Source organism: Phyllobates terribilis, unplaced genomic scaffold (genome assembly GCF_046119375.1).
Source record: "Phyllobates terribilis strain yellow unplaced genomic scaffold, ASM4611937v1 Scaffold_5__5_contigs__length_657084704, whole genome shotgun sequence".
In the NCBI taxonomy this organism is placed as follows: domain Eukaryota; kingdom Metazoa; phylum Chordata; class Amphibia; order Anura; family Dendrobatidae; genus Phyllobates; species Phyllobates terribilis.
The window spans coordinates 379,397,727-379,410,606 of record NW_027362765.1 but is presented as its reverse complement, the minus strand read 5'-3'; the positions used below and the strand labels follow the sequence as shown (position 1 = coordinate 379,410,606).

Genomic DNA, 12,880 nt, shown 5'->3' with positions numbered 1-12,880 from the left:
CGCCTACAATACACCAAACAGCACAGAGACAAGTCTCAAAACTTCTGGAACAAGGTAATTGGGAGTGATGAGACCAAAATTGAACTTTTTGGCCACAACCATAAATGTTACATTTGGAGAGAGGTCAACAAGGCCGATGATGAAAGGAACACCATTCCTACAGTAAAGCACGGAGGTGGATCGCTGATGTTTTGGGGATGTGTGAGCTACAAAGGTACGGGAAACTTGGTAAAAGTTGAAGGAAAGATGGAGGCAATACTGGAGGCAAATTTGCACTCATCAAAAAGTCCTCTGGTTCGCAGCCTGGTTAACACAAGTCCATAACAACGGTTGCCGGGGGCAACGGCCACGCCGGGCCGCTCAGAGCCTGACGGGTGCAGAGCCTTCCCAGGCGTGGGTTCAGCTACTCACAGGTCCGCCGAGCTTTCCTGCTGTGCTCCTAGCAGGTCCCAACACTGAACAACACTAACCCTTAATGCAGGGTTTTTAATACCCCCCCACTCTGTTCAAACTTGTGGGGTTGAACATTTGTCACCATACAGGGTGCCCGGGACAGGGTATCCGCATTTGCCTGCGACTTCTACAGAGAAACTGAAATTTTGCAGTGACAGAAACCACCTGGTGACTCGCGCATTCCTCTCCTTGGCGTTGGACAAAGGTCCAACTTCGACACTTCATTTAATTTCCGGAAATCGTTACAGGAGCGTAATGATTCGTCTGGTTTCGGGATCAGTACGATGGGGCTAGCCAATTCACTCTGTGATTCCTCGATGACTCCTAACGGGAGCATTTGTTTTACCTCAGCCGTGATGGCTTGCATCCGAGCTTCGGGTAACCGGTACGGTCTCATTCGTACCCTTACCCCAGGTTCGGTGACAATGTCATGTTGGAGAACCCCAGTCCTACCCGGTAGCTCTGAGAACATGTCGGTATTCTTCTGCACCAGCGAGCGAGCCTCCCGTCGCTGCTGTTTAGTGAGAGCATCACTTATCCTGACCTCTCCCCCGGACGCACCCCTGGCTGAGGTTACACGTACTACCACTCGATCGCCCTTGTTAAAAGACCTGACTCTGGCTCTTTTATTATATGTGCGCCTCCGTGCTGCCTGGGCATCTAACAGATGTTCTTTCACGATGGGCATGACCGCCGCAAATCGGTCCTGCATACTAGCCACGTGTTCAATTATACTCCTATGTGGAGTTGGCTCTTGTTCCCACGTCTCTTTGGCTATGTCCAACAGACCCCTAGGGTGTCTGCCGTACAATAACTCAAAGGGAGAGAACCCTGCGGAAGCCTGGGGTACCTCACGGACGGGGAACATCAAATAGGGTAGCAACGTGTCCCAATCCCTTCCGTCCTTAGAAACCACCCTTTTTAACATGGACTTGAGGGCTTTATTGAACGGTTATACTAGCTCGTCGGTTTGAGGGTGGTACGCCAAGGTGTGCAATAGTTTTATTTTTAGCAGTTTGCACAGTTCCCTCGTCACCTTGGACATAAAAGGGGTCCCTTGATCCGTCAGGATCTCCTTAGGTAGCCCAAGGTGTCAGAACATGGCAAACAGCTCCCGTGCAATCAGTTTCGCCGAGGTGTGGCGTAGCGGTATAGCCTCCGGGTACCGGGTGGCACAGTCGACGACCACAAGTATATGTTGGTGGCCACGAGCGGATTTTACAATGGGCCCTACCAAGTCCATTGCAATTTGTTTAAAAGGTACCTCTATCACTGGCAGGGGTACCAATGGGCTACGGAAGCTTGCGGTGGGTGTGGTCAGCTGACATTCGGGGCAGGATTCGCAGTACTTTTGGACCTCCACATAAATCCCTGGCCAAAAGAACCACTGCAAGATACGCTCTTGTGTCTTTTTAACCCCTAAGTGTCCACCCAGCAGGTGTGTTTGTGCCATCTCCAGAGCTGCCCGACAGTACGACTCAGGTACCACTAACTGTTCCATGACCTCGTCCCTGATTTTGTCTACCCTATAGAACAACTCACCGTTGACCACCATGCATGGAATCACAGTATCTGCACCGGGCTCTTGAGCTACACCTTTTACCTCTAACACCCTTTCCCGCGGGTTCTTCGGGTACAGCACCTGTAATAAATTTTACCGGGGAAGAGTGTTTTTTGTTTTTCCACAGAGTCCAGAACAGGGGCAAGTCTCTTCCCAACACAGTCCCATAGGGAAGAGTTTTTACCATCCCCACCACATGTTTAGTGTCCCCACATGGCGTGGACAACACTACCTCTGCGGTTGGGTATTCTCGGAGATCCCCATGGATACACACAACCCCGACGGTCCGTCCACTGGAGTTGTCTCCTGCCACCAGCGACTCATGTACCAAAGTCACTAGGCTCCCCGAGTCTAAGATGGCCTCCATTGGGTACCCATTAACCAGTACCTGGCACAGTTGGGGTTCACTGTCCAGGGGGTCGGCACTCGTAGAGCAGACGGTCTGGGTGTACAGTGAGACCCGGCGGTTATACCCGCAGTTCATGGGCTCTGTAGTCAGGGGGCAGTTAGCAACCACATGTCCCGGCCCCTGACACCGCCAGCACCTAATGGCGGAGGTACTGTTAGATCTTGTGACCGTTTGGGAGGGAACTGGTCTCCTGCCACTCTCACTCTGGGGTTCCCCTTCAGCACGGGTACGGTGCTGACTGTCCTCACCAGAGAGATGCAACCCCTTTCCCGGTTCCTGGTCTGGCAGGGTCCAGCATGACAGCAGCGAGGGGGCAGAGTCTCATATAAAGTCCTGAGTGTCCGAGTACCGCTCGATCAGGCTGACCACATGGTTGAGGGTGCCGGCGTCCCCTTGCCCCACCCAACGTTGGATAGTGGCCGGCAGAGTCCTCACCTGCCGGTCGACCACCACCTTCTCCACCATTTGGGCTGGAGTCAAAGTCTCGGGCTGGAGCCACCTCCGTACCAGCTGCAGAAGGTCATAAGCTTGAGACCGGGCGGGTCCGGTCTCCACAAAGGCCCATGAAAATACGCGCTGAGCCATCATGTATGTATTGACCCCCAGTCGGGCAAGGATCTCACCTTTGAGCCTCTGGTAGTCTGGGGCTTCCTCCCGACTGACTAAGTAGGCCTTCTGGGCATTGCCGACCAAAAACGGAGCCACCACTTCTACCCACTGGACTGCTGGTAGGTTTTCCAGCTCTGCTGTGCATTCATAGATGGACAGGAAGGCTTCCACGTCGTCCGCCAGTCCCATCTTCCTCAGCACTGAGGGAACCTTGTCCCGGGCCTCTCGACGTTCCGGGGATCGGCGTTGTGGCCGTTTCCCGCAGGGCAGCAATCTGTTGCAGCAACAGTTCATTAGTTTTTTGCTGCTGCTGGTACAGTAGCTGCTGCTGCTGATTATGCTGCTGTTCCCGCTCCTGCTGTTGCCGCTGAGACTGCAGCTGCTGCTGCTGGGTGAGTACCAATTGCTTTAACAGCTCCTCCATTTTGTCCATGGGGTGGGGCTGAAAGGTGGCCGGCCGGATTGTGGTCATGCAGCTGCTGGTGGGGTATGCCTCAGTCACAATGCCTGCATTCTCCACCAAGCTGTAAGGCGGCGGTGTTCACACCGTGCAGTAACTGAGGCAGTGACCCAAGCAAGTCCAACATAGACAGCTTTATTCAGCACTCCGGGTAAACAGAAGAGTTCCCCGGTTCGCAGCCGGGTTAACACAAGTCCATAACAACGGTTGCCGGGGGCAACGGCCGTGCTGGGCCGCTCAGAGCCTGACGGGTGCAGAGCCTTCCCAGGCGTGGGTTCAGCTACACACAGGCCCGCCGAGGTTTCCTGCTATGTTCCTAGCAGGTCCCAACACTGAACAACACTAATCCTTAATGCAGGGTTTTTAAAGGATCTGTGGCAAAAGCCACTGGAAAACCCGGGTTGGAGGGAGGAGGCCGCCCCACTGCCTCCTGTGACCTCCTCCAAGAAATGAAGGCCCTGCCGGGTTTTACTAATCTGCCTTAGCCAGATAGCCTGACCAGGTCAATGCTCACCTTCATTCCTGCATTGCAGCCGCAGGTGAGTTTGTGACTGCAGTGCACTCCAATGGATTTAATAGGTCTCTGTACACATTCTGGGGGATATATAACGTCCCTCGTATACGATCCCGGTCACTGCATCACAGTTGTCATCAAGATTTAAGAAGAGAAAACGCAGTAGTTTGACAATAAATGGCTTCACCCAACCAATAACCATGAGTGGAGAAAAAGTGTTTTTTTGTTATCATTCATATTCTCTGAAACAAGGCCAAGAAAGGAAAAATTCTGCCGGGGTATGTAAACTTTTGAGCACAACTGTATGTACAGCTGGTATAACCTGGGTATCTCCTGTATATAATTCTATATGTACAGCTGGTATAACCTGGGTATCTTCTGTATATAATTCTATATGTACAGCTGGTATAACCTGGGTATCTCCTGTATATAATTATATATGTACAGCTGGTATAACCTGGGAATCTTCTGTATATAATTATATATGAACAGCTTTTATAACCTGAGCATCTCCTATATATAATTATATATGTACAGCTGGTATAACCTGGGCATCTCCTGTATATAATTATATATGTACAACTGGTATAACCTGGGAATCTTCTGTATATAATTATATATGAACAGCTTTTATAACCTGAGTATCTCCTGTATATAATTATATATGTACATCTGGTATAACCTGGGCATCTCCTGTATATAATTATATATGAACAGCTTTTATAACCTGAGCATCTCCTGTATATAATTATATATGTACATCTTTTATAACCTGGGCATCTCCTGTATATAATTATATATGTACAGCTGGTATAACCTGGGTATCTCCTGTATATAATTATATATGTACAGCTGGTATAACCTGGGCATCTCCTGTATATAATTATATATGTACAGCTGGTATAACCTGGGAATCTTCTGTATATAATTATATATGAACAGCTTTTATAACCTGGGCATCTCCTGTATATAATTCTATATGTACAGCTGGTATAACCTGGGTATCTCCTGTATATAATTATATATGAACAGCTTTTATAACCTGGGCATCTCCTGTATATAATTATATACATACAGCTGTTATAACCTGGGCATCTCCTGTATATAATTATATACATACAGCTGTTATAACCTGAGTATCTCCTGTATATAATTATATATGAACAGCTTTTATAACCTGGGCATCTCCTGTATAATTATATACAGTATGTACGGCTGGTATTACCTGAGTGTCTCCAATATATAATTATATATGTATAGGTGGTATTACCTGGAGGTCTCCTACAGTGGGTACGGAAAGTATTCAGACCCCTTTAAATTTTTCACTCTTTGTTTCATTGCAGCCATTTGGTAAATACTAAAAAGTTTTTTTTTTCTCATTAATGTATACTCTGCACCCCATCTTGACTGAAAAAAACAGAAATGTAGAAATAAGTATTCAGACCCTTTGCTCAGTATTGAGTAGAAGCCCCCTTTTGAGCTAGTACAGCCATGAGTCTTCTTGGGAATAATGCAACAAGTTTTTCACCCCTGGATTTGGGGATCCTCGGCCATTCTTCCTTGCAGATCCTCTCCAGTTCCGTCAGGTTGGATGGTGAACGTTGGTGGACAGCCATTTTCAGGTCTCTCCAGAGATGCTCAATTGGGTTTAGGTCAGGGCTCTGGCTGGGCCAGTCAAGAATGGTCACAGAGTTGTTCTGAAGCCACTCCTTTGTTATTTTAGCTGTGTGGTTAGGGTCATTGTCTTGTTGGAAGGTGAACCTTCGGCCAAGTCTGAGGTCCAGAGCACTCTGGAAGAGGTTTTCATCCAGGATATCTCTGTACTTGGCCGCATTCATGTTTCCTTCAATTGCAACCAGACGTCCTGTCCCTGCAGCTGAAAAACACCCCCATAGCATGATGCTGCCACCACCATGTTTCACTGTTGGGATTGTATTGGGCAGGTGATGAGCAGTGCCTGGTTTTCTTCACACATACCGCTTAGAATTATCACCAAAAAGTTCTATCTTCGTCTCATCAGACCAGAGAATCTTATTTCTCATAGTCTGGGAGTCCTTCATGTGTTTTTGAGCAAACTCTATACTGAGGAGAGGCTTCCGTCGGGCCACTCTGCCATAAAGGCCCGACTGGTGGAGGGCTGCAGTGATAGCTGACTTTGTGGAACTTTCTCCCATCTCCCTACTGCATCTCTGGAGCTCAGCCACAGTGATCTTGGGGTTCTTCTTTACCTCTCTCACCAAGGCTCTTCTCCCACGATTGCTCAGTTTGGCTGGACGGCCAGGTCTAGGAAGACTTCTGGTGGTCCAAAACTTCTTCCATTTAAGGATTATGGAGGCCACTGTGCTCTTAGGAACCTTGACTAATGCAGAAATTCTTTTGTAACCTTGGCCAGATCTGTGCCTTGCCATAATTCTGTCTCTGAGCTCCTTGGACAGTTCCTTTGAGCTCATGATTCTCATTTGGTCTGACATGCACTGTGAGCTGTGAGGTCTTATAGAGACAGGTGTGTGCCTTTCCAAATCAAGTCCTATCAGTTTAATTAAACACAGCTGGACTCCAATATAGGAGTAGAACCATCTCAAGGAGGATCACAAGGAAATGGACAGCATGTGACTTAAATATGAGTGTCTGAGCAAAGGGTCTGAATACTTATGACCTTGTGATATTTCAGCTTTTCTTTTTTAATACATTTGCAAAAATTTCTACATTTCTGTTTTTTTTCAGTCAAGATGGGGTGCAGAGTGTACTTTAATGAGAAAAAAAATGAACTTTTTAGAATTTACCAAATGGCTGCAATGAAACAAAGAGTGAAAAATTTAAAGGGGTCTGAATACTTTCCGTACCCACTGTATATATAATTATATATGTATAGCTGGTATTACCTGGGTGTCTCCTATATATAATTATATATGTACAGCTGGTATAACCTGGGCATCTCCTGTATATAATTATATATATATAGCTGGTATAACCTGGGTATCTTCTGTATATAATTATATATGTACAGCTGGTATAACCTGGGTATCTCCTGTATATATTTTTATATGTTCAGCCCGTATAACCTGGGTATTTCCTGTATATAATTATATATGTACAGCTGGTATAACCTGGGAGTCTTCAGATTCATTACTGGGGAGACACTAACCAGAAAGTTCTCCAGCGGATCATACATTGCATTGTACGTATGTACATAACATCGATGTGCTGCTTCGCTGCCTGAGAGCTAACAGTGAAGCAGCAGCGGAGTTACAGATGTAGCTCTGGTGATTGGATGGAAGACACAATGTGATGTTGATAATTACTCACCAGAACTTGATGATTATTCCGGTTGCCACGAACACAATGACCACGGAGATGACGATCGTCACATACAGTTGGGGGTCCGTTCCTGTTAAGAAAGGCAGAAAATAAAAAGGTGCAGAGACTATCTTGGATTTTAAGCTTTTTTTCAAGGTTTTCCCTCACCTTCATCTTGTGGAGGAAATCCGTGGGGTCTGAGTGTCGTCGGGACCCCTCGCAAATCGAGTCCTCGTGCTGGTTCATTATTTTCCAAGATGCCCCACTCCGAATGGTAAAAAGGTCGAGGAGTGGAAGAACTCTGAGCCCCTTCTTCGTCCGATACTGTAGGGTCCCACAAGATGGCCCATGGATATTGAGATGGGGGAACTGCTCCTTCGATGGCTGCAGGGAAGAGCAAGCTAGACGCCGAGGACTGACGCTTGCCTCGTGTGGGCGCAGAGCGCTGATGGAGGTACTTATGGTTCCTGTGGGCGAAGTATGTGATTTTTGGTGGAAAGTCTTGTGATCCGATCATGGAGGAAGCATGAAGGTCGAGATGGTGAGTTGAGGCTGAGGGTTGTGGAGCAGGATGATGGGAGGAGTGTAGATGCTTAAGGACAGCTGGGATAGAGGAAGATCTTATTGCACTATGATGGGGAGACCTCGTAGGGTGCAGGAGATTGGGGAGTGAGGAACACGTGCTTGATAGGAGTACTGAATAATAAATGAAGAAGGTGGAAGGAAAACCAGACCTGAGAGAGAGGGGGAAGGTTAGTAGATTGACTTTAACATCAACCCCCCTGCCCTTGGTTCATTCGCCCTACTTCATCACCCTATACTTAGCTCACCTCAATTCATTTCTTAAAGGCATTGTCCTACTTTTTACAAATCCATTTAGTTAAGAGGTTGCCACAAAAATGAGCAGACCATGAAAAGTCTCAGCACTAGGACCCAGAGTGATCAGCTGTATCCTGGCAGCAAGTGTTCAGTTTCCCTACAGCATTCCCACAGTAGAAGTGAAGAATTACACCCCAGAGTGATCAGCTGTATCCTGGAAGCAAGTGTTCAGTTTCCCTACAGCATTCCTACAGGAGAAGTGAAGTATTACACAACGTTTACTGAAGTAAGTAGCCTGTCCATGTTATATCCGGTCCACCATAGTAACTTTTTTTTATAGCTCTTTGCTCTGATATGGCTACAGGATCACACTAATTGCAGGATTTATTCATTGTCTGTTAGCAGAGACACATGCGTCTGCATAATAGCTGCATACATAATATTGTAAGGGAATTTTTTTAAAATTAAGAATATTTGAAAGTTACAAATTTCTCGTTTTAGATGCATTAGAGTGCTAAAAACTGGATGTAAAAGTCTACATACCCTTTTAATGATACATATAAATGCATAGTTCAGATTTGTTATACAAACCCAAATTCCAAAAAGTTGTGACGCAGTGTAAAATGTAAAGAAAACAAGAATGCAATGATTTGGGAATCTTTTATCGCCATGTTTTATTCACGGCAGAACATAGAACAGATCAGAAGGTGAATGGTGAACATTTTTCTCTTTTAGTTGAAAAAAATAAGTTTTTAGAAATTAATGGTGGCAACAGCTCTCAGAAAAGTTGGGACAAAGATAGTAAAAGGCTGGAAAAGTAATTGATAGGAAAAACAGCTGGAGGGTCAATTTATATAGTCACATGACTGTATAAAAAGAGCATGCTAGAGAGGCAGAGTCTCCCAAAAGCAAAGATGGTTGGAAGTCACCCAACTCTGAATGACTGTGCCTAAAACTTGTGGAACAATTTCAGAAAATTTTTGTGCAGTCTTTGAATATTCTCCATTTACAGGACCTAGTATCAAAAGATTCAGAGATTCTGGAGAAATCCATGTACAGAAAGGACAAGACAGACGGTCAGTACTGGATGCTTGTAATCTGTGGACCTTCAGGTCCCATTGCATTAAATACAGACCTGATTCGGTTGTGCAAATCACCGAACAGGCTCAGGAAAACTTCCAGAAATCATTCTCTGTGATCACAGTTCTCCGTGCAATCCACAAATACAAGTTACAGTTCCATCATGTAAAGAAGAAGACAAATATCAGCACAATCCAGAAACACTGTCGTTTTCTCTGGACCAAAACTCATTTATAATGGACTGAGGAAAAATGCAAAAGTGTTCTGTGGTCGGTGGAATCAAAATGTGAAATTCTTTATGGAAACCACGGATGTCATGTCCTGCGGACTCAAAAGGAGAAGGACAATCCAGCTTGTTATCAAGTAAAGGGACCATCCAGCTTGTTATCAAGGAGAAAGGACCATCCAGCTTGCTATCAAGGAGAGGGACCATCCAGCTTGTTATCGAGAAGAGGGACCTTCCAGCTTGTTATGAAGTAGAGGGACCATCCAGCTTGTTATCAAGGAGAAAGGACCATCCAGCTTGCTATCAAGGAGAGGGACCATCCAGCTTGTTATCGAGAAGAGGGACCTTCCAGCTTGTTATGAAGTAGAGGGACCATCCAGCTTGTTATCGAGGAGAGGGACCATCCAGCTTGTTATCAAGGAGAGGGACATCCCGCTTGTTATCAGGGAAAGGTACCATCCAGCTTATCGAGGAGAGGGACCGTCCAGCTTGTTATCGAGGAGAGGGACCGTCCAGCTTGTTATCGAGGAGAGGGACCATCCAGCTTGTTATCGGGGAGAGGGACCATCCAGCTTGTTATCAATGCCCAGTTCCTGCATCTCTGATGTATAGGGGGCATTAGTGCCTATGGCAGGGGCAGCGCACTCATGAAAGGCGCCATCACTGCTGAGCCTTATATAAAAGTGATAGAACATCTGCTCCATCCAGACAACCTTAATTTCAGGAAACGAATTGTATATTTCAGCAAGGCAATGATAAACCACAGACTGCCTCCATCACAGCAGCGCGGCTCTGCAGAAGAAGAGTTCGGGGGATGATCCAGCCGCCTGCAGTCCCGACCTTTCAATAGAAAACATTTGGCGCATTATGAAACAAAAAATTCAGCACAGACCCGCGAACACTGAATCAACAAGAATCCGACATCAGACAAGAAGGGGACAACGTTCCTCTCTCAAAACTCCAGCAATTGTTCCTCACTCCCCAGATGTCTGTAGACTAGTGTAAAAAGAAGAGGGGACGCTACACAGTGGTGGTCACGGCCTGGGCACAACTTTTTCTGAGATGTGTCGCTGTCATCAATTTTTAAATTAGTTAATTTTTTCAAATGTAAAGGAGAAATATCCAACGTTCACCTTCTGATCTGTTCTATGTTCTGCTGCGACTAAAATATGGCGATAAGAGATTTCCAAACTATCACATTCTGGTTTTCTTGAAATTTTACACAGCGGCCCAACCTTTTAGGAATTTGGGTTGTTCTTAAATTTCCTCTGTGGTGGCGCTATGTGTAATTTGAACACTTGTTGCTGGATTTCTCTGCAGATTACGGTTGATCATGGGGGTCCCAGCACTAGGTCACCCTACAAGTCAGTTTGTTGTCAGATTAATCTTGACAATAAGAGATTGTCCAAAGCGGAAAATCCTTCAAAGACATCTGAAGAAATTAAGTCACAGTGTAAATACATTGACATTTTTTTTATGCTGCACCGATTCTGAGTTACAGCCTGTATTATTCTCCATAGCTGCATTCACAGTTCTGCTGGTTATTATTGAAAACAGCAAGATAATTGACGCAGTCAGTCAGGAGGGCAGTTAGTTTCTCCTGCATTGGTTTAATTTGCTTCCTAGAATGCAAATCACCAGAGCATTCTACCATTACCTCCATAATATGTAAGCGTTTTATCATTACCATGTGAGCAATCAACTATTATTCCACACTGTATGAGCATTCTGCCATTACTTCCATACGATGTGAGCTTTCTATTATTGTTTTCCATACTATGTGAGCGCTACTATTGTTGCTTCTCTACTTTGTGAGCACTTTACCATTGCCTTCTACAGGGGCATTCTACTATTGCTTCCCTAATATGTGAGCATTCTATTATTGCTTCTCTATAGTGGAAGCATTCTTCTCTCTGCTATGTAATACTTTTTTTTATTGCTTCTGTACAATGTGAGCATTCTACTATTGTGTCTCTATTATGTATGTTAGCATTCTTTGCTATCTGAGTATTCCGGAAGCAATCTTCTGCTTCCCTGCTATGTAAGGGGTTTTTATTGCTTTCCTACTATGGAGCATTCTACTATTTTATACTATTTCTTCCATACTATGTGATCATTATAATATTTTATACTATTGCTTCTGTACTATGTGAGCATTCTACTATTTCTTCCATACTATGTGATCATTATAATATTTTATACTATTTCTTCCATACTATGTGAGCATTCTACTATTTCTTCCATACTATGTGAGCATTCTACTATTTTATACTATTTCTTCCATACTATGTGAGCATTCTACTATTTTATACTATTTCTTCCATACTATGTGATCATTATAATATTTTATACTATTGCTTCTGTACTATGTGAGCATTCTACTATTTCTTCCATACTATGTGATCATTATAATATTTTATACTATTTCTTCCATACTATGTGAGCATTCTACTATTTCTTCCATACTATGTGAGCATTCTACTATTTTATACTATTGCTTCTTTACTATGTGAGCATTCTACTATTTCTTCCATACTATGTGAGCATTCTACTATTTTATACTATTGCTTCTTTACTATGTGAGCATTATACTATTTCTTCCATACTATGTGAGCATTCTACTATTTTATACTATTGCTTCTTTACTATGTGAGCATTCTACTATTTTATACTATTGCTTCTTTACTATGTGAGCATTCTACTATTTTATACTATTTCTTCCATACTATGTGAGCATTCTACTATTTTATACTATTGCTTCTTTACTATGCGAGCATTATACTATTTCTTCCATACTATGTGAGCATTCTACTATTTTATACTATTGCTTCTTTACTATGTGAGCATTATACTATTTCTTCCATACTATGTGAGCATTCTACTATTTTATACTATTGCTTCTTTACTATGTGAGCATTCCAGCCTTGATTCCACAATATGTGAGCCTTCTACTATTACCTCCCCACTATGTGAGCATGAAGATTTTAACAGTGCTGTTATGCTTCATTATTATACGATCTGCTAATATTCTGGCTATGTGACTATGAATTTCTATTAAGCTTTATAATGATGCTCAACCACACTTTTTCTTCCTGATATAAAGGCTGTGCGAGCACTGTATTATTGCTTCCTCACTCTGCAATTATGAAAGCATTGCCCACATCGTGGACATTCTCATTTTATTTTTTACTTGTGATGAGCAGTCTAATCTTAACTCTGCATAAGCTGATGTACTGTCACTTCTCTCCCTTTCTACGGATTCTAACCTTTCTTCTTACGTTCTGTGCATTCTGCCACCCCTCACACTTCAGATTATTGTGCTGGCCATTCTAATCTTTCTCCTTATCCAATATCCTACTAGGAAGATTCTAATAGTCCAGTGCATACAGATTGATTATTCAGTTTAATGAGATGGGTATCATTTTTTTTATGCTGTGATCACCCCCTAATGG

The 12,880-nt window shown here is 44.1% G+C and overlaps 1 protein-coding gene across 3 annotated transcripts in view; it reads right to left on the bottom strand.

The window, feature by feature from the left end:
• Positions 1-12,880, bottom strand: part of PIANP (PILR alpha associated neural protein) — a 72,345-nt gene that overhangs the window by 55,500 nt on the left and 3,965 nt on the right. For all 3 annotated transcript variants that reach the window (XM_073684875.1, XM_073684874.1, XM_073684876.1), the window contains exons 3-4: positions 7,472-8,037; positions 7,313-7,394 (exon numbers count right to left, since the gene is read on the bottom strand). In XM_073684875.1, the coding sequence (XP_073540976.1) occupies positions 7,313-7,394; positions 7,472-8,037 (648 nt within the window). The remainder of the gene's footprint in view (positions 1-7,312; positions 7,395-7,471; positions 8,038-12,880) is intronic.